At 38.7% G+C, this 25,656-nt stretch overlaps 1 protein-coding gene across 1 annotated transcript in view; it reads right to left on the bottom strand.

The window, feature by feature from the left end:
* The window catches only part of LOC126457180 (transmembrane protein KIAA1109), a 507,473-nt gene that overhangs the window by 244,461 nt on the left and 237,356 nt on the right, over window positions 1-25,656 (bottom strand). Inside the window, exon 45 of the mRNA XM_050093265.1 lies at window positions 10,091-10,217. Coding sequence (XP_049949222.1) covers window positions 10,091-10,217 — 127 coding nt within the window. The remainder of the gene's footprint in view (window positions 1-10,090; window positions 10,218-25,656) is intronic.

The following is a 25,656-nucleotide window of genomic DNA, read 5'->3' on the forward strand; positions in this document are numbered from 1 at the left end:
AACTTGTGAACTTTTTCCTGCCAGTAGAAAACTTTAGTCACTATCAGCCAATCTACGAGCAAGTGTCTGTTTTTAACACTCATTGGATGCCAGTAATTCATAAAACGATGGAACAAATTGAACAGCAATATTGCACCAAATTTTGTCAAAAGTTTGACTGTACCCACACAGAAATCATTTCCAAGTTTCAACAGGCTTTTTGGGGATGGTACCATGAACAACTCACCAAGCCACAGATAAAGGAGTGGTACAAATGTTTCAAAGATGGCCGCATGTCAGTAGGCACTGAACTGTGTCCAGGCAGATCCTCAACAAACCAAAATGACAATGTTACCGAGCAAGTGCAGACTTCGGTCATGGAAGACCATTGTATCACAGGACAAGAAATCGTGAACAAGTTATAGATAAACATTGAATAAGTATATTCAATTCTAAATGATGATTTGTGCAAGAGGAGAGTGTCTGTGAAATTCTTATTTAAACTGCTGACAATGGATCAGAAGCAACACTGTCTGGAAACTGCACTGGACATATATGACACTGCAAACAGTAACCTCAGCTTTCTGGAAACCGTGATCGCAAGTGATGAGATGCGGGTAACTCCCAGAAAACAAAATTCAGTCACCACAGAGAAAACATTCACGATTCCTGAGACATAAAAATAAAAGAAAAATATGGCAGGTCTGCGGCAATATCATGTTGACCATTTTCTCTGCCTATCATGAGGTGGTGCAGGTGAATATACTCCACAAGGTCAAATCATCACAGAAGAATACTTCCAGGAGGTCCTTTGTTGCCTCTATAATGTTGTGTGGTGCAAACAACCAGATCTGTGAGCAGCAAAAATTTGGCTTGTCACAACATTGCATCCGCCCATTCTGCACATATGATTCAGACTTTTATCACCAAACACAATATTCCTGTGGTTAGTCAGGTTCCGATATCCCCCAATATGGTTCCATGTAATTTTTGGCTATTTCCCAAGCTGCAAATGCCCCTAAAAGTAATTACTAAGGACTAACAAGACATACCAGTGTTGAGTTTGTGTCTGTTCTGAGATGCCATGACCAACCTCATTTAAACTATTCTATCAGGAGAGTTAATTTGGAGTTAGAACGGCTACTTGCGTCAGGTGTGGGGTCACATATTGCTTTGGTTCCTGTTGATTCTCTCAGTAGGTGGGATTATACAAGACATGGAATACACCTCAACAGGAAAGGGAAGGGTAAGCTGGCTGGGCTAATAGCAGGAAATGTAAGGGGGTGGGGGGGGGGGGGGGGGAGGAACTGCCATGGGTGGTAATATACCAGTGGTCATAGGTGTTGGAGCAGAACCTTTTTTTAGGATAGGTAGGACAGAACGAAGTCAAGTTCTGAGAGAAGTAAAGATTGAAACAAACCTTCAGTTTGAGAAAGAACTCAAACAGCATAATCCTGGCACAATGGATCAGTGAACACAGCTGTTGGTTAAAAATTTACAGCAATCAGCAGACATTTTATTTCCACCTGATTTCATCTCAGTAAATGTGAAATGCCAACTATCCTTAGTGCATCAAAATATTCAAGGGCTTAGAAGCATTTATGTGCATTGTTGAATTAGAGTCATCGAAGCCAGTTGATATAATCTGCCTCTCTGAACATCATGTGACCACTGGTATAGATGTGTTAAACCTTACAGAATTTAAGTTAGCCTATTACTTCTGTAGACAAAATATGGAGAAAGGAGGTGTTGCCACATTTGTTAAAAACAGTTTTAAATTTAAGAATACTGAAATTAGTAAATTTTGCTTAGAGCAGCACTTAAAAGCATGTGCAACAGAGATAGAATTTCGTAATAGGTTCTTTATAATAGTAGCAATATACAAAACACCTTCAGGAAATTTCAAGCAGTTTATAAACGGTCTTGAAGATTTATTGTCTCATCTAAAATTAAAAAACAAAGAACTAGTGGTTGCTGGTGATTTTAATACAGGTGTGCTGAAAAACTCTGTCAGTGAACAGTTACTGAAATCAGTTACATTGTCGTTCACTTTAATATCTACTGTAAATTTCCCAACTAGGGTATACAAATGTTATGCCATTGATAATATCTTTATAGACAATGCTAGGCAACAAAGCCACATTACAAAACCAGTAGTAAATGGGCTATCTGACCATGACATGCAACACCTAACATTAAATTTTGAAAACTGTCAGGGTAAAACATCTATCAGAACTGACTACAGAAGGTCAATAAAACAGCAAAAAACTGAGAAATTTAGGGGATTGCTCAAAGAAATTAATTGGATGGATGGTTACAGCATCCAAGACACAAATGGATAATACAAGACATTCATTAATAAAGTTAGCACCTTACTTGAAAATTGTTTTCCCCTGAAGGTAATTCAAATTAAGCAGAAGTATAAATATAAAAAAACTGGCATATTTTGCTTATTTTCATTCCATTATGTCATATGGTATCATATTTTGGGGTAATACACAAACTGAGAAAAAATTTTTAGAGTACAGACGCATATAATAAGAGTAACGTGTAGTGTAAATCCAAGAACATCATGTTGAAACCTATTCAAAGAATTGGGCATACTAACCACAGCTTCTCAGTATATTTATTCCTTAATGAAGTTTGTTGTAAATAATGCATCTCTTTTTCCAATTAACTGCTTAGTACACAGTATCAATACCAGGAATAAGAACAATATACATAAATTTTTGGTGGCCAACTCCTCCTATTCCATCCATGAATTTTTTAACTAGTGCAATAGACCATTTTAACGAAAATTTATTATACTTTAATTTTAGACAATACTTGGTTGTAACAGCCAAGTAACTACCTACTGTGTGAATGATGGATTTAATGAAAACAGATGTAAGTATTAAACCTGTAAATATTAGAAGTTTAATTTTAATTCATGTACTGTTTATTGACTGAGGACCATTAAAATTAATGAAACTCAAGTTTTTCTAATTACATTTTTGTAATGTGTTTATCTGACATGTTCCACACCCAGGAGGATCCCCTCTTTTGTGTGTCTATGCAATGAATAATCAATTTAATCTAATCTAATCTAATCTAATGCTGTCTACCTGTAGCAAAAAGTTTGCAAGTGTGTATGAATATCCCTCACCATATCTCCACCAAAGAAAGTGTCTCACACTTCATTTGTTTATGTGGGTAAGAAGAAGATTCAGTACTTTTTGAACATACTGTGTTTCTGGAAGACAACGCACCTCAGACCACGTGGCTAACCCGCGCGGCCCTACAGTGTTTGTGTAATCTAGAATCCAAAAATGTTTTACTCCACAAAATCAACATTTATGACTGCAGCATGCATTGAAAAACCATGATCTGATTGTGGGTCATTATAAATGGAACTGTCTGGTCAGGTGGCTCATCCTTCCTGTTAAATCACATCAATAATCAACTCCAGATCTTCAGTCTTCTACAACACCACATCATCACAAGTACACGTAACACAAATAGGTTATAGTCAGCAGTATTATGCTGTGAGAGCATCATAAGTTCTGTGAGATGTGACAATATTAGCATTGACTACTTATATTCCTTCATACTTGATGATGATGTCTCCAATAGTCATGGCCTTTTTCAGCAAAAATGCCCATGGCACACTGCTGAAATTACGTTACAGTACCCTGAGAATAGTGAGGATGTGAACTACTTTATGGTATGGGCTCAAAATTTGCCCAACATCAAAGACCACTGAATGTATCTCAGATGTGACAGTTCAGAACTCACAAACCTAATAGTCACAGAGCTGTCTTGGGTACCTGGTGTTAACCCGCAGTTTATAATATCACTAGTATGACAAACTGCAATTGGTTTACATGTGAAAGATGCTAATAGGTAGCCACATAGAAGGCTCTAACAGAGCTGTTCATGTGTTCTATAAATGAATTCTTGATGTATTCTAAAATGGTCAAAACTGGGTTTAATGGTCCTCTAACAAACTGCATATAGCATTTGAGGGAACACTTAGGTGACAAAACACATTTTTACACCTTTCAATCACATTGTAAATAACAAATTAGGTGGAATTATGTGTGCAGATACAAGAAAACCATACTAAAGTATACTACTGCCTTAAATTTGTGTAGCTTGTTATCAACAACTGCTTTATTATTTTTCTTCATACCATGTACAAGGAATGTTTATTATTCATACTTTATTATTCATAAGTGATTAGCGTTTCAGCTAAATGCATAAAACAAATGGAAGTAATACCATCTGCATTCTGTATTAAAGGAAAAATCATGCGGCTGGAGTCTTATTCATAAATTGCATTTGAATGTTGGTTCTTTGTGAGAACATTGTGATATGCCTCCTGAAAGAAAGACATCTGCCACACTGTGTCAGAATTTGAAAGCAGCAGGATCAGAGCGTATTGAGACTGTGATTTATCGTTTTGCAATACTGTTGCTCACATTGTTTGAGAACCTACGATTGTCATGCTAATATGGAATCAATGGATTCAAAGGGACCATATTCAATGCCATACAGGATCTCAACACTGAGAGGACAGATATATGCTTCACTCAGCCATGAGGGATTGTAGAGCCTAATCAATTATCTTGAATTATGAAATGGGCTTTTTTGCAGGAAGACAAGTATCTGCACGACATACGGAGAATCACGGGCTGTCAGAACAGTAACCATTATTGTGGCTTCCTTTGATGAAGCAACAGAGAGAAGTACGCAGATAATGGTGAGCCAAATGGCAACACTGAACATATACTATCCCATCAATAGTAAGCTGGACATTTATTAGTAGGCATTAATATGAGGTATGTCCACCCTTTGCCTTTATGAAGGCTTTAACTCTGCTGGGGCCACTTTCGGTGAGGCGTCTGAATGTCTGTGGAGGAAAGGGAGCCCATTCTTCCTTATGAGGCAAAACCAGAGAAGGTACTGACATTGGATGCTGGGGTCTGGAGCAAATTTGGCAATCTAACTCATCTCAAATGTGTTCCACTGGATTCAGCTCAAGACTTTGGACAGGCCAGTCCATTTCAGGAATGTTATCATACACAAACCATTATTCACAATTGCTGCTTCATTACTGGATGCATTGTCATACCGATACAATCAATCATCACTTCCAAACTGTTCCTCTGCAGTACAGCGCTGTAAAATATTTTCATGTCCTTCCACATTTAGCATTTGCTTAAGTGAATTAGGGGACCACACCCTAAGCACTCCCAACACCATCTTCTCTGCACTTCACTGTTGACATTACATAAGATGGTGGGTAACACACTCCAGGCTTTCACCAAACCCAAACTCTTACATTGGATTTCCACAAAGTCTAGCACAGTTTATCACTCCAAATCACTGGTTTCCAGTCATTCACGGTCCAGTTGTGTCACTTTTTACAACATCTCAAGTGTTGTTTAGCAGACTACAGAAATATGTGGCTTATGAGCAGCCATCGTATCCCATTCTTTTGAACTCCTTGCACACTGTCATTTATTAATTACACTGCTAGTAGCACTTTGGAACTCATGAGTGATTCTTTCTGCTGATTTCATGTGATTTTATACAACCACCATCTGCAATGCTTGACTTGTAAGCAAATAGTGCACAAGTGGTATCATCTTGCCTTGTCAGAGCAATCCCATTTCTATGTACAGCATCACGAAGTACATATCCGTGTGTGGTGTCTTGGAGGAGTTTGAACATTGTCAGATTGCATTCATCATCATGCTATAGGAAGTTGTTGGATTGATGATCACCTCTGGTTTGCAAAGCTGGTAGTTTGGATAGCAGCCATTATATTTCTGCTAAGAGCAATGGCTGTGCCCTATATTTGAGGTCTTTGTGACATTAATTTTCATGAAGATAATGCAAGACCACATACTGATTGTGCTATCATGACCTACTTTGATATAAATGGTGTTCACCTATACCCCAGCTCAGCACATTCTACAGATCCCTCACCCATTAATAACATCTGGTCAGGGGCATCCATGCAGCTGGCACACCACCTGTCACCAGCCACAACTGATGAACTCTAGTACAGAATTGAAGCAGCATGGAATTACATACTCATACACGAGATCCAAGTTCAGTCTGACTCTATGCCCAGATGGGTTACAGCCACTGTTGCTGCCAGAACTGGTAGCTCTTTGCACTAAAATCAAAATCATCTACTGATTTAATCACATATTCTTCCTACTATACTATATAAACATAAGAAGTAAAATTTATTATTTCCTATCGTTTCTGGTGCTGCAATTTTTGAGGCCAGACTGTCAAGCACACTACATGATATTACTTATATATTGTGTATACTTATTTATTTTTATTCATAATTTCAAACTCAACATGCCAAACACGAAAATAAGAAAGCCACAAATTGATTGTAAGTAATGTAATATGTAGTACATGTGTAGTATTTGAGAGTACTATTTCATATCTGTTCCGGAAATCAACAAAGAACATAAATAGAAAACTGCACATTTGACATGTGGCTACATCATTTCATGTAACATCATGAGATTTGTGAGTAAAACCCTTATCACATAAAATATTTGTTTGTGAATTAAGATGATAATTCTCCTAGGATCTCTGAAACAATGGACAACTGCAAAACAGGAGAATTTATGATTATGATTTAGATCTGAAAATACTAGTACATAAAGGGCAGAAATGCTAAACAAAATATTGCCTTAGACTGAATACCGTAACCTTATAATAATAATAATAATAATAATAATAATAATAAATCCATGCTGCCATGTTCATAAATAACCCAAAATACTAAATGTGCTATAATTTTTGGGACAAACAGAGTGTTACCAAAGTTCTAAAACTTACCAAATGTGTTCTCTTGACAGCTTCCTTGAGTGGCTAATGAAAGAAAGAATACCTAACCGTCAATATGAATGCACTAATTCCTCTGTTATAAAGATTTCCATCTAATTTAGACGAAATAAATATTTTACATGCTTCTTCCTTGTTTTGTTTCCAATAGTGCAAAAAATATATGTAGTTAGTTATTCAGTATTTGTATCTTACAGTAACAAATTTCCAGGAAATGTTGCAAGTTAATAAATCTCTTTATGAAAGTGTTCAGCCAACCTTTTATAGCGTCTTCAACAAATCTAGATGTGGTTTGAAGACAATTCTGGACTATTAATCAAAAATAAAATCATATTATTTAAAACATATGAAATTAAAAATTATATATATAGCATCCCTAAAGTAGAATGTGTCAACTATGAGCAGTGACTGCAGAGCATTTGTTCTATGTTGCTTTCCACCTGAAATGCTGCTAGCATCCATCTGATGCAGCCATGTAATATGAAAACTTTCTGGTAAAATCCTTTTATTAGCAGCAGACAGACCTTTTCTGTAGGGTATCAAGAGGAATAAACACAAAGAGTGGTGGGTCATAGATTAAAGACTAAAAACTGAAAAATTCAGATTGTTCCAAAGTTGAAGTAAACATTTCTAAACAAAAGAGACTCTCTAGTATGCGAATTCAAACAATGAAAAAACTGGGTACAGGCGGACAGTCACACGAAGTACTTTTAAGTACTTTTGAACATGATTTCTGACAATTGTCTTGAGCAGCTAGCTCGGCAGCCCACAAGCAACGGAAGTATCTTAGACCTTGTAGCTACCAATAGATCAGACCTCATCGACAATGTTGGTATAGAAACAGAAATTAGCGATCATGATGATGTTATAGCAACTATTATAATGAAAGTTAACAAATTAGTCAAGAAGTCTAGGATAAAGTTTCTGTTAGATAGAGCAGATAAGCAGTTGTTAGCATCTAACTTAGTCCCAGTGTTCACCAAAGACAAGGGTATCGTCAAGAGTGCCCCAGGGAAGTGTGATAGGATCGCTGCTGTTCTCTATATACATAAATGATTTGGTGGATAGAGTGGCCAGCAATCTGCGGTTGTTTGCTGATGATGTCACAGTGTATGGTAAGGTGTTGAAGTTGAGTGACTGTAGGAAGATACAAGACAACTTAGACAAAATTTCCAGTTGATGTGATGAATGGCAGTTAGCCCTCAATGTGAAAAATGTAAGTTAATGCAGATGAGTAAGAAGAGCAAACCTGTAATGTTTGGATACAGTCAAGTCGTTTAAATATCTGGGCATAACACTGCAAAGCGATATATGGTGAAACGAGCATGTGAGAACTGTGGTAGGGAAGGCGAATGGTCGACTTAGGTTTATTGGGAGAATTATATGAAAAAGTGGTTCACCTGTAAAGAAGACCGCATACAGGATGCTGGTGCAACCTATTCTTGAGTACTGTTTGAGTGTTTGGGATCTGTACGAGGTCGGATCGAAGAAAGACATCAAAGCAATTCAGAGGCGGGCTACTAGATTTATTACCAGCAGGTTTGAGCAACACATACCTGTTACGAAGATGCTTCAGGAACTGAAATGGGAATCCCCGGAGGGAAGGTGACATTCTTTTCGAGAAACACTGTTGAGAAAATTTAGAGCAACGGCATTTGAAGCTGACTGCTGAACAATTCTACTGCCGCCAACATACACTTTACGTAAAAAATAAGGGCCATGAAGGTAAGATACAAGAAGTTAGGGCTCATACAGAGGCATTTAGGCAATAGTTTTCCCCTTGCTCTATTTGCGAGTGGAACAGAAAAGGAAATGACTAGAAATGGTACAGGGTACCCTCCGCCAAGCACCGTGCGATGGCTTGCGGACTATCTATGTAGATGTAGATAAAATAGCAAACAACAAATGACAAAGGTTTCAAAATGACGAATGTTTACAAATGCCTCACTGCTCCCCAAATTCACAATCATGAAGACATTACTAATGTGTCCTTACAGATTACAGACGTGTGGAACATTAAACTGCTCAATAGCAACCTTCAATTTAATATATTAATTTCCATGCTGTTTGGTATTATTTACCCACACAGAAAACTAATTAAATCAATTTATGAGACTTTTCAAAGTCAGGTATTTGTTTACATGGTGAACATAATTGGTATAGGGGAGAATAATTTAAAAAGTTTTTTATAAATATATCTGGGATTATTTACTTCACCACTAATATTTTCTTCCCTTTCAGTTTCATGGTTTAGCTATGTATCATAACTATTAGCACTTCTCATCTAGTCTCACCCTCAACCTGCAACATACATTTCTCTGTGCTTTATGGTTTACACTTACAGCAGATGACAAATGTATTCAAACACTGTAACAATTTGAAGATGCAGACTAAAAGATTACAACTTTAAAATATTTGCGTAAGTCTCTCCTAGAACAGTTAATCAGCCAGCATATGTAAAGCCTGATGCCACAGGGGTCAGTTTGGATGTATGTCTGGTTGTGTGTGAACATGTGTAAACTATCATCACTTAGCAATGTGAGGAACATCGAACACTAGTGCCTGGTGAAGGTTTTCTAAAGTATCCATATACTGAAAACACATCCAGCCTTGACTGACATTTCCATCAAACGATTTAAAGCATCTGTCTCAGATGATTCTGAAACACTAGAAATAACCTTTCAAGTCTCCAGGGTATTTTAAAAGTTTGCTAATACATAATTCACTTAATGAATAACAGTTCCATTTGACTACAGAAGATAATTCATATCTGCAAAGAGCTCTACCTTTAACCCTTCCACTGTTCATTTTCTTTACTCACAATGAATACAAATCTCTACTTACTGTGCAACTAAATCTACCACCACCAATATGCAACACAATTAGTTGTAGAAACAAAGAGCTTTCATGCCTATTAACAAAACACATCACATCGAGGAATGAAATCAAATGCCTATAACTAGTCATATGAAAGAGAAATGGCACAGAAAATATTTAACACACTTCAGTATAATTTTATCCCTCAAAAACTTGAGGATTTTTCATATCATCTTATCCGCATTCCGTTAACGAAAGACAGGTTACATTTTTCACAGCTACACATATTTTACACCTTAACCCAACAACAAACCATAAAACAAGACTAATAATAAAAACAGAACTGCTATTATTTATGTTAGAGGAGGGAGAAACACCATAACCAACACCAACACCGAATGCACTGCACGCATGGATATGAATGAGATGAACTTACCAGTGCTTTTATCTTGTGATCTAATATGCTTATGAAGAGAAGCATCCTTCGTGTTAAGAAGCATAGCACATTCATCTGTCACCTCACATTCCTCCCCTGATCCCTCTCCATCTGTGAGAACATTTTCCTGCAAAAAGCATGCATGAAAAAGTTCTCTAGAAGCTGGTGCTCAATGAGATAAGTGTGCATGTGTATTAAGAAACAACACAAAATGCATGCATAAACGTCATGACATAGAGCTCATCTGGAGCTAAAACTGAATTTGCACTCACTTTACAAATTCAGCTTCCAAGACACTGTGCAAACTTAATAACTGTCAACAACAAACTAACACGAACAACATATTAATTGGCTTTTTTTTCCCCTGGAAGTTTCCAAAATAAATCACTCTCACACACATAAAACTCACATTTTCTTGTTAAATTCATTGTTTACCTTTTTATATTAGTGTTTTAAATTATTAGAGACAGAGAACTCAACCTGATTTAGCAAGAAAATATTGAAGGGTCATGCAACGAATAAAGGAGCCATCTTGGCATCAACATGGACGTGGCTGACCTTGTTACAACACCAATACTCTAGTCTTGCATAGAATTTTCTTTCCCATCAACGCCCTGTAATGCTAATAAGAAGCATCCCAAAATATTTCTATTATTCATAATCATTTAATGAAATGTCAAAGTCATTCAACTATGGCTTATCAAATTATTTTACTTAAAACCACTACTTATCTGAGTAAACTGAGTGGGAACCTAGTTTATGTGTGCACTTTTATAGTTATATTAGGTACGTCCAGCACATTTATGGACACTGTAGTACAGCCATTCTACAAGATCTCTTCACACAGGCTAAAATCTCTGAACTGTGTATTTTCTCAAATTTACTGATATGAATTTTTACTTGATCATTATTAGGTGCCGTATCCAACAAAGAGAAGTTGCATATTAAAAGAATTAGAAAACAGAAGTTATACATCTAAGACTAGAAGCTCTTATTAATTGAGCTGTAGCACTTTTTGTCTTTTATTGCTGCACCTTCAAGCAGAATTATGAAACATAATCATGTAAATGAGTGTCATATCGTACAGCAAAAGAATGGCAGATTTCAAGACAGAGTCGGGCCCAGAGGTCTGGGTGTAAAGTACATTCCTGGAAACTGAGATGTCATGGGATTAAATTCCAGTCAGACTTTGGATATTTCAGAGTGCATTTTAAAATAACCTTCACCCTTTCAATCAGGTAAGGAGTCACCAGAAACAATTCCCCAGTTGGATAACAGGGGCAGGTCAGAAACACGTAAATCACTAAAGTGGCATCCAATTACAAGACCTGCATATTATTATTATTATTATTATTATTATTATTATTCAAAACAGTATCAAGAATTACTAGCATAAGAAACTAAAGGACTTGCTGCATCCCATGTTAATGTAGAGAGTCATACATTCAGCAGTATATCAAATGAATGGAAAACAATTCTAAGTTAATTTTAAGCAATGTAAAAAAAAAAAAAAACCTTAACACTGCCTTGCATATAACTGCAGCAACCAGAATTCATGAAAACTGAAGTCGTCAAGATGAAGTCCACTAGATCAAGAGATTGATGGGCATCCATAGTGAACTGGTAATGAGAAAGCATCCTGAACTCAAATCATCTTTGAAACTTTAACTGAAGACTGCAACAATCTCTCTATTTACTTATACATAAAATTAGCCAAAGATAATAAAACAAACCATTGGAAACTATGAAAACTATCAAGTTGTTGACAACTCAATTAATCTAAGCTTTCAAATCCTGCATTTAACACATTCTGGAACAAGAAATACTTATTTCAATGTACTCCCTTTCATCCTACAATGTCTGAGTTTAGAAAATGCTTGTCTTTAATGTAATATATTGTAGTTTTCAATGATTTTAAGTGAGTGTATATGTTTTAATAGGTTAATGATATGAACATATGATGAGAACAGAAGAGGAAAAAGTGACAAAAAAATATTTTCTGACAGGTTAACTGGAAACAGCCATGAGGAAGACTGAGAAAGAGATAGCAGATAAGGTGGGGAGTCCATAGTGAGGAGGGGAGGAAAAGCAGAAGATATACTTAAAGAAGGAGAAGAGAGATGATATAAACACAAGTAGTATAAAATGCAATAAAAGATAATGGAAATGTTAGATGCATTTTTACCATTAAAAACCATTTTGTTCAGTCTGAGTAAAATTTAAGGAGAAGCCCATTAATAAAAGGATGAGATTGAATGTCGATTAAAGTTAAATGAACTGAAAACAGTATGAAACTTATGAGTGGATTCAGAAAATTTGGATGAGAGCCACGAATGAGTAAAAAGAGACACAATAAACAAACCAAACAGTACCTGACATCAAGAATACAATGAGAAGCAAACAGGAAACCAATCAGACAAGAGAAAGTGAAACTACAGACCATTAATTAGGCTATTCTTTTCTCTTAACAGGGTTTAACATATCACAATACATGAGACAGTTACAAAGGAAAAACACAGCTCAACTGGGTATAGAAATAGCCTGCAGTGTTTTGAAAGATATCTCATACCATTCATGTGAAACAAATGAGAGTCTCTTAGAAAATAGAAAAAAAACCTGTGCTCTGTTTTTTACATAGAGTTCTCTGGGATAAAACATTGTCAGAAAAGTTCTCAGTTTTAGCCAACAGAAGTCAACTAGGTATATGGATGGGCACACGTTATTGAAAACAGAACCCAATACGAAATGTTGTTGGTTGCCAGTCACTGGAAATCATATTTTGCTGAAAATAAACTGTTATACCTTTCATTGTCATTTCAACTGATAAAGTGCCCTGAATGTATAAAGAAATAATGCTAATAAGAAAATTAGGTAAACTTAGCCAGCAGTGAGACAGTTAGGGAAATATTAGTAACTCATATGACTGGGAATACTGAAAGAACTGCACTTGCAACCACCTTTGGGATTGCAGGTACATGTGGAAAAACTAAATCAGAATGGCTGAGCCAGCATCTGAAATTATAAGTTACGAATCGGAAGAGTACCACTGCATCATTTGTTCAGATTTTGAGGCTTAGCTCTGCAAGTTTAGAAAATAAAAAATGCCATTTCCAGATCATGCAACTTCAAACAATTCATTCCTTTTTGAAACAATAAGAATAAGTGTTAAAATAAATTACACACTCTAAAACTCCCTGTTAGATTAAAATGTTGTCCCACACCAGGACTGGGTAAGAGCTCTACTGAATAATCGAAGCACGACTCATGACTCATTCTTACAGTTTCACTTCCAGCAGTATCTATTACCTCCCTCCCAAACTCCATAGAAGTTGTTCTGCATATGTTGTTGGGCTAGCGCTCCTGAAAGGAATGCTATGGAGGAGAACTTCTGTGAAGTTTGGATGGTAGGAGATGAGGTACTGGCGGAAATGAAGCTGCGAGGGCAGGTTGTGAGACATGCTTGGATAGCCCAGTTGGCAGAACTCTTGCACCGCAAAAGGTGAAGGTCTCAGTTTCGAATCCCAATCTGGCATACTGTTTTAATCTGCCACAAAGTTTCAGATCAAAGTACACTCTGCTGCAGAGTGAGAATTCATTCTGTAAATTGCACACTTCGTTAACAGAATGGGGGAGAGGGCCATGTTATATATTATCTATACTGCAATTACTGTACAGCATTCTACGTGGGCACAACAAGTAACCAACTGTCCACTAGCGTGAATGGCCACCACCAAACTGTGGCAAACAACACTCAATCAGCCAGTCATCAATCATGCTGCACATCTCAACACTAACGAATTCAACAGCTGCTTCACTACACAGGCCGGCACAAATGTCTCTGAATATGCAGGTGAGAATTGTCTCTCCAGCATATCCTGTAGTCCTCCTGCTCAAAATCTCTGTTACCTTGTGTCTCACTACATCATCTTACCTTTCCCCTTCTCTCTTTTGCACACACCATTCCTTCCCCATCCAGATCATGTACTGCATTTTCTCTACCCCCCCCCCCCCCCCATCCCTCTTCACCCAACCCTTCTCCCTTACTCTTCTACCTCCCTGTCTCTCTCTTCACCACCACCTTCCTTACCTCTCCCCCCTCTCCACCCTTCCAACTCTCTCTGTCTCATACACTCTACGATCAGAACTACTTCTGTCTTGCTGTGCAACTGCTGAGTCATTTGACAAAAGACCTGCCCCACACTGCCCAGCTCCCTTGTGCATCCTTTATTACCCCCTCCCTACCTCCATCTATCCAAGCAAATAGTTTTAATAACTGATATTGAATTCCTAGTCTTGCTGCTACTGCAAGCATGTACGTTTGAGTGCCTGAGTGGATGTGTGTAAGAGTGCATGCTTCCTTACTAGAAAAAGAGTAAGAGCTCAAAATCAATTGTTAATTGTTTTCTGTTATGTGTTTCTGTTTGCCAGGCAACAATCCTCCACAGGTAAGCAGTTGCCTTTCCCTTATTTTACACATTTTTCTATCCAGTAATTTCCATTATTGTTATACACTGTCAATTCAGCTCTCTTCCATGCCATACCCCTTTACTTTTGTTACTATCATTCTTCATTAATCTACAACACATTTGTCCATTCTTTATTCTTTAACATGCCTCCTCTATGGTACCTGTCTTCAAAAAACATACCAGCTACCGTCTGTTGCACAATTTGAACACACGTTGTTGTAAAAGTCAACCACTCTAAATACTGCCGTGCTGTTCTCACAGTGACACCCCCCTCCACTGTTTAACATTTAATGCCAGTGCAGTTTACACACCGACTCGTGTGTTTATTTATCACTGCATTGTCAATCGTGCTTGGTTTTTCACAGCCCTGTGTAACAATTTGCGACTGAGCTTATCTATTTATGAACACTGCTACTACCTCCTGATTGCGTAAAACATTTCCTGATATTCCTTACAACTTCCTAGATAGCTCTCTTCGCAGTAATTACCAACTATTTCTGTTAAAAACTTCAACCATAAGTTTTTATCCTCTTATTTTTTATCTTTTTTTTTTTTTAACAAATTTCCTGTAGCTCCATTTGTCTACCAACTATCCAACCATGAATCCCTGCTCATTCTACCTCCACCAATATCGAAAACTCTCCTTTGCCGTAGCAAAACTCCAAGCACACATCCTCTTCCTGAAATCTTGTCTGGCACATGGTATCCCACCTAATGGGCTTACCATTAAAATTGGCTTCTTGGGCTGTCACCCACCCTACTGCAAGAACCTAAACATCTTCCAGTTCCAACAGTTCCACACTCACCAAACTTGTCCTTCATAATCATACAATCCAAGCTCTTGTTGGCCTCCGCTCCTTTCGCAAAATCATTTTACTCTGTGACCCCAACTTCCTTAATTTTATTACTGCAATGGGAATTCTTACCCTTCAACAGTTGGAAAAGCTTTCCTGGCACCATCTGAGGAAGCTCTCCCTGCTACACCTGTTCTATACCCAAATGCAGTTACCTATAATGCAGAAAAAGCATATCACTCTGAATCAACCACCTTCCCACCCCTGTCAAGCCCTCATAGTTCTCACCATGTCTTACTGGCTTACTCTGGCTCCCTATCCGTAAAAACTTCCCCCACCCTCCATGAAACAGACTACGCTTATATACCCATCTTGTACCACTGTTGTCCACCTTCCTGCCAAACTCCGACCCACACAACCAGTATTATTTAAAAGCTTCACCTTTAGCCAACAACCTAAATTTAACCATGCTTTCCTTTACCCCACCCCTGAATTACTTTGCTACACATCCCACTTACAACATCCAACCAAAACCCCACATAGTATCCTGTTTAAAGACGTTCCAACCTCCCTCCAACGATGATACTCCTCCCATTCCACCCAGTCATCCACTGGTTATCTGTCATGAATTCCTCACTAATCTGGCTTTGCTTTCCCATCTTAAGCCCCTCTCCAGTGAGTCCATCATCATGACTATGGAACACAAAGCTATCCATAACTAGAAAACCAATCGAGACCTTATCATCCTTCGGACAGACAGAGGCTCCACCACAGTGGTCACTAATCATAGTTATGATGTAGCTGAGGGTCTCATCAACTTTCCAACTCCTCTGGAAGCAAATCTCAAGACTATGGTCCCATCTTGGAAGTTCAACAAGACCTTCAGCACCTCCACAAGGCCTTAGGTCCACCCCAAAAACTGACACCTGAATCCATCTCTTTCCTCACATCAGCAACCTCCCACACCAGTCACAGGTATCTCCTACCCAATAAAAGGCCAGGCCATATATGTAAACAGCTCTATTACATATCAGCTATGCTGCTATTATTGTACAGTATTCTATATGGGCACGACGAAGTAACCAACTGTCCACTCACATGTATGACCATCGCCAAACTGTGGCAAACAAAAAACTTGATCATCTAGTTGCCAAACATGCTGCACACCCCAACACTATTCCCTCTCCAGCATATCACACGCATGCACGCGCGCGCACACACACACACACACACACACACACACACACACACACACAAAATCCCCTTGGCCTAAACCTCCCCTAGCTTCTTTCTCATGTTCTCAAATTACTTTTTCCCTTCTCCCTTCTGACCACACCACTCCTTCCCAATCCAAATCATGTTCGATCTCTCTCCCCCATTTTTTCCACCCTTCTCCCTTATTCTCCCCCTCCTTGTCTCCCTCCTCACCACCACCTTCCTCTCCTTTCCTCTCTCTCCACCCCTCCCACACTCTATCCCTCATACACTCTACCCTCAGAAATCCTTCTGTCTTGCTGTGCAGCCACTGAGTCATCTGGTGAAAGACCTGCCTCAAACTATCTTGCTAACCCCTGCTTGCCTTGTGCATCCTTCCCCACCCTGCTACCCACCTCCATCTACCTAGGCAACTATTTTCGATAATGAATATACAGCACTAGGCCTCACAGTTTGGCTGTGTGTATGAATATATCCACTCTTACAAGAAAAAAGATCAAGAGCTCAAAGCTAGTGTCAACTTTTTTCAATTATATGATTCTGTGTGCCAAGCACCAATCATCTATATTTATGTGGTTGCCTTTCCCTTATTTATGTATTTTATGTCCAGGAATTTCTGTTATTGTTATATGTCAAAATATTATGATTTCATAGGATGAAAAGAGCATTGTCTCAAAAACATTACTATATCTCAAATTCAATTGTTCACAAGACTACTCACCGTGGATGAATTAATAAATATTCCAATTTCAGTTATCTAGTACTGAAGAACTACCTAAGAAATAACTGAGTATCTGTATTCTGTTGAAGCTGTTACAAGGGTATGACAATAGTGGTTTTTGCAAGAGTCAATAACATTCTTTTTAGGATTTCCTTGAATGACTTCATGTAAATCAGTTGTTAAAGTTTGAAAAACCAGATTGCCTGATGACACTTATTTCGCAAAAACAAGAATCAAATATTTCCAAATTTTCAACTCAATACAAATTCTTCTTTACTATCAAACATAACTAACTACTGAGTGCAATGTTTACCAGCAAAATAAGCTGAAAATTAACTGCTTCAATATGTGAAGAAATGACTGTCCCTAGGCTTCTGTTCCTAAGGTAATTCTACCCATAGAAAACACAAAAGATGGTACCAATGACCATGTGTTGCCCAACATATAGAACTGCCACCTAAATTTTCAAACATAAAATGCAATAAGTACAAATAGCAAGCAAGCAACAATGCCACTGAGACATAGCGACAGCCTGCAACCAAAGGTTAGTAGGACTCAACATATCAGCTTACTCGTTTGATGCAAAAGTTTCTGTGGCTCCATACTGGTTAGCACTTGTTTGAAATATGAACCATAGTCGCTGTCGAATTCCTAATAATTAATCAAATAAAAACATTTTATGAAACACTGAGGTTTACAACTGAATGTATACATTGCAAAAGTTTTCTCACAATGGGAATACTCTCAGGAGAAGGATCCATATTTCCAAAAAGAGGAGGAAATAAAGAATGAGAAGACTAGGAAGAAGAAATGAATTCTCTCTCACATTCAGTAGTGGTGTGTGTGTGTGTGTGTGTGTGTGTGTGTGTGAGAGAGAGAGAGAGAGAGAGAGAGAGAGAGAGAGAGAGAGAGAGAGAGAGAAAGCAATAAGAAGAAGATGAAGCAGGAAATGATTTCCCTAAACTAAGCTAATGTTTATGCAGTATACAAATAAAGACAAATTCATCATCAGAGTGGATCAGATAAGTAAACTAAAATGATAAATTGTATCTGTACCTAACAGAAACAACCAATATTTTATCTATCCCAGACAGCAACAAACAATACTACTATGTTTTACAAATAAATATTAACATTTCTGAGGCAGGCCAGTTGCTTATCACATGGATGGAGTTTTAATTTAGCTTGTCACTTTATACACAAACACCATAAGCTGCATTTAAAAATATTTAGCTGCGAGACTGGTATTTGGGCATACAGCCATCATCAGTGACATCTAATACAGGGTACAAGCAAATAAATGTGTCCATATTATGTCTATAACATAAGAACATTTTATATACATTACAGTAGAAATATAAAGTTATTTACATAATGTGTACATCTGTACCAAATGACAATTGTGTAACGTACGAAATCTTAATGATATTTAAACTGATGTGGATCTAGAAAATACAGAAACCCATGTCGCCATGACAGTGATGACAGAGTCTATTCGCTGTCTTACCTTTGTGGTGCACAAGTTGTTGTATGTACATGTTATAGCTGCCAAACACTTTAATGGCCATACTTCTTGGTCATACTGGACACTACTGTCATGAGATGAAAACATGGAACGGTGGTCAGGATGAAGAGTCTTGTATTACAGGTCTCTTGTTACCTCTAAGCTCATATCTAAATACATCTCTGACATGCACTATTATATACACTGAATCCTGCATTTGGACAAATAGTACATAAGGGTAGAATATACAAAGAGATAAAACAGATGTTAACTGTCACAAACAAAACACTGAGCAAGATGGATGTAACACCACAAAACCTGTCTCAGATGCCACAGATGATAGGCTATATGCCAAAATAGCAATCTGGCAAATGTTTTTACATATTGGCCACGATGTACAGCCTGATGTCTTTTAACAAATACATACAAGCTGCAGACCACCAAGCATACAAGATTTTTACAGATTACATATTTTACCTCATACAAATATTTCAAAGAGTGCAGGTTTATATAGCTTACAGAGACAAGTTATGTTCATATTCAGTTATTACTGACAAATTACACAAGGTAAAAAATATCTGTAAGAGAATATCACTCTGCCTTGCGGCTTTAAATGACAAAAATGCTAAGAAAAAGGAATTAACATAAAATTCACATATTTTAAGCTGATATTACACCGGAAAGACTACAAAACAACTGGGATTTCATTGCTGCTAGAATGTATATAAATATCTATGAGTAGTATATTTAAGCACTTGTTGCAAAAGAAGGTAATACTGTATATATAAATATCTATGAGTAAAGTAATGTACCGACCACCAAATATCAGAAGCATTGAGTCATCAAAAGTTACACACAAAAGAGGATTAAAACAATGCTGGCTATTGGAAGAACTACTTTGACTAGCTAGAGTAAACACACACACACACACACACACACACACACACACACACACAAAATCTGTGCACCTATATTGTGCTGGATAGACAAACAGTGCCAGGGGTGCAGTTAAGCAGGTGGACTAGGGGTGGGGAGGGGGTTGCGGATGGGGATGGGAATGGGAATGGGGGCAGGGGTGGGGGCGGGGTGGGGGTCGGCGTTGAGTCAGGTGGGGCGGGTAGAGGAAGAAAGAGATGAGTATCAGGAGGAGGAGTCGGGAATGAGCAGCTAACAGCTCAGAGAGAGGCAGCAGGTGTGCTAGACAGGAATATGGGAGATACGGATGGAGGTGCATGAGTTAGGAACGTGAAACATGTATATGATGATGATGATGATGTGGAGACATGGATTGGAGGTGGTGACAAGACAGAGTGAGGGAAAACTGTTCGGCAGAGTATCTGGGAACAGAGGGTTGGTGGAGTTTGAGGCCGGGAGAATAACGGGTTTGAAGGACATGTTGAAAGGGTAACTCCCATCCGTGTAGTTCAGAAAACCTTGTTCAGAGGAAGGATCCAAGTGGCACTGGTTATGAAGGAGCTATTGAACTCCAGCAATTTGTGCTCAGCAGCATGCTGTGCCACTGGACACAATTTGTTCTTGGCCACAGTTTGGTAGTGGCCCTGACAAAATGCAGTACAGTGATTGCAGCCCAGCTGGTACATGATATGGCTGCTTTCACTAGTGGTCACGCCTCTCATGGGTCACCCTGTGATAGGACTGGAGTAGGATGTGCTGGCTTGGTGTATCACACGTGTCTTGCAGCTGGATCTTCCACAAGGCTAGGACACTGATGGCAAGAGGTGGGGAGTGGGAATGACATAAGGATGGACTAGGATGTTATGTAGGTTGGATGGGCAACGGAATACCACTTTAAGAGGGGTTAGAAGGAATATCCTTCGCTATGTCTTTGATTATCTGTCATCATACCTGGAAATAATGGACATCCAACCCAATATCCTTCCAATCCTCCCCTAAAGTGGTATTCTGTTGCCTATCCAACTTACACAACATCCTGTACCATTCCTATGTCCCCCTTCCCCCTCCCCCCATTCCTTGTCACAAAAGGCCTATCCAGGTGCAAGACCTAACCAACCCACCTACCCAACACATGCTATTCCAGCCTTGCTGCAGGCTCATTCTATCCCATCTTCAGAGACAGGACTACCTGTGACAACAGCCATGTCATACACCAACAATGCTGCAATCACTACACCGCATTTTGTATAGGCATTACCACCAACCAGTTGTCCATCAGAATGAATGGCCACCACCAAACTGTGACCAAGAACAAAGTTGACCATGCACTGACACAACACACCACTGAGCATAACATGCTCGAGTTCATCTGAATCGTTCCCTCCAACACCAGTTTCTTTGAAGTACGTAGATGGAAGTTATCTTTGCAACACATCCATCTCTCCAGTAATCCTCCTGGCATCAACATCCACCAGCCCACTGTCCCCACACCCTCTGCCCAAGAGCCCTCCACCCCCCTCCAACCCCCGCCTCCACATCATCTTCATTGTGTGCCACATCTCACTGGCTCCAACACCCACGCATCACATGCCTAGCCCATGCACCTGCTGCCCATCCTGCATTCCCGTATTGCACACCTGTTGCCTCCCTCTGGGCCACTAGCTATCTGTCCTCAACCCCTACTCCTGCTTTCCACTCTTTCTCCATCTGTTTAGCCCACCCAGCACAATCCCCAGCCCGAGGCCAATTGCAAAACTGCAACCTCAGCATTGTGTGTCCAGCCAACACAATGTAAATGCACCATCGGTGTGTGTGTGTGTGTGTGTGTGTGTGTGTGTGTGTGTGTGTGTGTGTGTGTGCAGATAAGCATCAGTCCTCTACAGCTGATCTCTGTTTGGTTTTGGATTGTTTCAAGTGAGCATTGTTAAGAAGTGATGAATTGTGTCTAGAGCTAGAATTCAGTGCCAATTTTTAAGTAGCAGTGTTTTCAGGATTGTGATTTTGCTAGTAGTCTTTGCCAGTCACAATCCATAAAATGGCAACTGAAGCAAAGGGTGTCGATATGACAGATCTAGATGCAAAATTCGGCAAGCTGCTCAAGGCTAAAGGCGGGGAAACAGTAAGTAATAAACTAGATGTAACAATAAATGTGATTAAGACACAAGGTACTAGGATTACTACTTTTGGAAATGTCATAAACAATTTGCCTAAGGATTTACAAACTGAAATAAATGTGGAATGTGATTTCAAAGGTAAGGAAGTAGACAATGATCTTAACGAAATTAAAATGATTTAAAAATAATCAATAAAGAAATCTCAGATACTAAGGAAAGAGTTGATACATGAAAATAAGGCAGGGCATTTAAAGAAATTTTGAGTCCATATACTAGACTACCTAGTTTGGAGAAATGGTAGGAATTCGTAGGACAAAAAGTAAGGGTGGAGGTTGATTCCTCTAATACTACACCCAATTCTACAGGCAAATCTGCTAGTAATCAGCAGGAATTACAGAGGTTATGGAGAGGATTAGAAAAGATACAAGACTTAAAGAGAAAAACTAATGTAGCTAGTAAATATAGTCCGGACAAATGGCTGAAAGAACTATAACTAGGGACAGGAATGACTCTGTCAAAACAATTTCTGAAGTTTAAGCCAGATGGGGGAAGCACATCCTACTTACTTTTTATGTATATTTTTGAGATATTTGCCTAAAAACTGAGAAGACCATAAGACAATTGATTTCATACTTAGTTATTTGATTAAACATGCAGCTGAATAGGGAAGAGTCAATTTCAAAGATTTTAAGTCATGTAAGGACTTTACGGAAAGCTTAAAAGAAGGTATTTGTCCAAAAGAAAACACAAAGAGCTAATGTTATAACTGTTGGATCTCAAGTATATAATAGTTCATAGGTGTGAGGGTATAAGAAGTACACTGTAGGCCATTTAACCGAATCAAAATATTGAGAATCCATTGGATGAGAACCATCTCATGAAAATATTAGTTCGGCGACTTCCTTACTATGTATGCAAGGAAATTTCATATAGGTGTTGGACAAATGTTAATGAACTCTTAAATTGTTTTGAAAAACTAGATGCACTGAACAAGCAGATAGGTAAGTACACCCACTGACACAACAATGTAAATAGTAATACTAAAGATAATACACATCCAAACAGAAACACATGGAGGAAAGAAAGTAGTTATTGCCATATAACCACAAGTAAACAAAATGATAATAATACACGGCATCAAGGACCATACAGAATAACTGACTGATACAATATAGACATGGTAAAATGATTTACACTCTCCGGTGCACTTGCAACCTAAGCAGGTATTGTGGGGTGACATCCACCAGGCACTGAGTTAACTGCTTCACTAATTCCTTTTTGTTTCTGTGAAACAGTTCTCTCCCTCTTTTTCTATTCTGGCTTCTTTCTGATATCTCTTACTACCCTAGACTAAAAGTGAGAGTAAGGTTATGACTGTTGGTGACACAGAGACATACATGTGGGGCTCCTCTATGTGCCTCATTTTAGACACATTGCACGTTGCAGGGAACAGAAGAGGAACTCTACAGCGCATGTACCGAGTCCATTAAGAAGGTGATGTGTGAACATGGGCACGTCGAGTATCTTAAGAAGTGATGAAGGACATCAAGAAAGAAGAATTGCACCGAGCGAGGTGGCGCAGTGGTTAGCACACTGGACTCGCATTCGGGAGGACGACGGTTCAATCCCGTCTCCAGCCATCCTGATTTAGGTTTTCCGTGATTTCCCTAAATCGTTTCAGGCAAATGCCGGGATGGTTCCTTTGAAAGGGCACGGCCGATTTCCTTCCCAATCCTTCCCTAACTCGAGCTTGCGCTCCGTCTCTAATGACCTCGTTGTCGACGGGACGTTAAACACTAACCACCACCACCAAAGAAGAATTGTATTGTCTATGAGAAGAGGTAATAATATAAAACAGTGTCATAGGACAAAATGTTAAAGAAAAGTTGTTGGCGGAAGCTATCACACTCGGAATGTAGTATTTTAGGATAATTAATAATTTAAGTGCCATCACAGCACAAAAATACTAAGGCACATACATAGTAATGTAAGACCTGAGGAAGGTGGAAACATACAGACAGTAATAAATCAGAAAGTTTACATGACAAAGGGGAGTAATGTCTTCTAAAAGTGATATTAGCAGGGCCCTTTCAGCATGTAAATAAATTGCAAATACTTTGAAGAACTGATCTACGAAAATTTTAAAATTGACTAATGAATTGTTTTACCAAGTGACACCGAAATAGGAAAAGTGTGAAGAAACATTTCAAAAGATAAAACATGAAACAGGGCACAGAACTATATCATTTCATCACAACTGATGTAACATTATATTATGAACTCGGTGGGTGATTTTGACAGAAAATTCCTCCATTGATATCAATAACACATGACAATATGGAAACAATTCAAGGAGAGATGAGACAATGTTTTAATTTCTGGTGTTTCCAGACAGTGATCAGAAGGAGATATATTGTGTTTCTCTTCTTTCCTCCTCCTTCTACTACTACGTGATCAGGCCCAGTGGACCGCACACTGCTACAAGTTTTCTCCTCCATTGTATTTTGTCCATTGCTGCTATCCACCATCCATACATATCTACTGATGCTTGGTTTTAATCTTCATGGCGGCCATCCCTCCAACACTTCTTGGGTCTCTTTCCTGTAGGTGTGAAATCCAGAAGCTTCTGAGGCCATCTGTGATCTTCCATCCGGACAACATGGTCGGCCCACTGCATTCGTTTGGCTTTGACAGTTCCTGTTATGTTGGGCTGCTGCTATACTTTCTCAAGATCTTGGTTTATCTGATCCTCCAATCCCTTGTGTCTGCATCCAGAACTGGATCAAAGATCTTCCGGAGCACTTTTCGCTCACAAACGAGGAGCTTGTGGAAGTCCTGTTTCCAGATACTCCATGTCTCATAACCATATACATAGAACAACAGGCTAGATCAGGGTTTTGTATAGTTGAATCTTGAACTGTCTGGAGAGATACCTGGACCAAAGCAGTTGTGCTAGGCCGTGGTAAAATCGGTTTCCTGCTTGATCTCTGCTTCACATGATGAGTTCTCAGAGAAAAGTGCCCCTAGGTATTTAAATTCATGCACTCTCTTGTAGGACTGGTCCCCCACTGCAGTGATTGTAGATGACCATCAGTCTCACTCTGGCCACACATCATAACGAAGTACTCTGTCTTCACTTCATTTATGTTTAGCCCAAATTTGCTGGCAGCCTCCTATAGTGCTCTGGTCATTTGCTCCAACTACTCTTCAGACCAGTTTCTGCATGTCTAAACAGATCAATTTTCTGCACTTTATTTTGAACAATGTAGTAATGGACATTGAAAGTGGTACAAGTTATTGTAGAGACACATTGCTGTCTGAAATTTACCAGACTGTAAGGCACTGTTCACAATATGCCAATATGTGTACCCTTGCACAACTCATGGCATTGGCAAAGTGTAACAAACATGCACCACCTGTGGTCAAGAAAAAATTTTGTAACACCATAAAGCCTACCACTAATGTACATGCTAGTGAGTTCCTGTTACTCTTGAGGTTTTCAATGGGACAATGTTTTCAATAAAAACTATGAGTAATGTTTCTGTAATGAAATGTTGATGCTGCCAATTCATATGATTTAAAAACCTGAAAGTGAGAAATGGCAAAGTAAGGGTAGTGAATATGCAGCTCTGGTATGTGAATCTTCAAGGTATTGATGCTGGAAGAAAAAATCGAAATTTAATTAAACATGCAGGATGATCCTCGGTACTGTGAATTATGCATACATATGCAGTTAATGCCCGCCATCCATGTGGAGCACATATTGGTCTCACCGTGGACTTCCAGCACTCAGCCACACACAAATGATATCATCAAAGCGTACGGGCCTGCAGATGG

The sequence above is a fragment of the Schistocerca serialis genome, chromosome 2 (assembly GCF_023864345.2).
Source record: "Schistocerca serialis cubense isolate TAMUIC-IGC-003099 chromosome 2, iqSchSeri2.2, whole genome shotgun sequence".
Taxonomy (NCBI): domain Eukaryota; kingdom Metazoa; phylum Arthropoda; class Insecta; order Orthoptera; family Acrididae; genus Schistocerca; species Schistocerca serialis.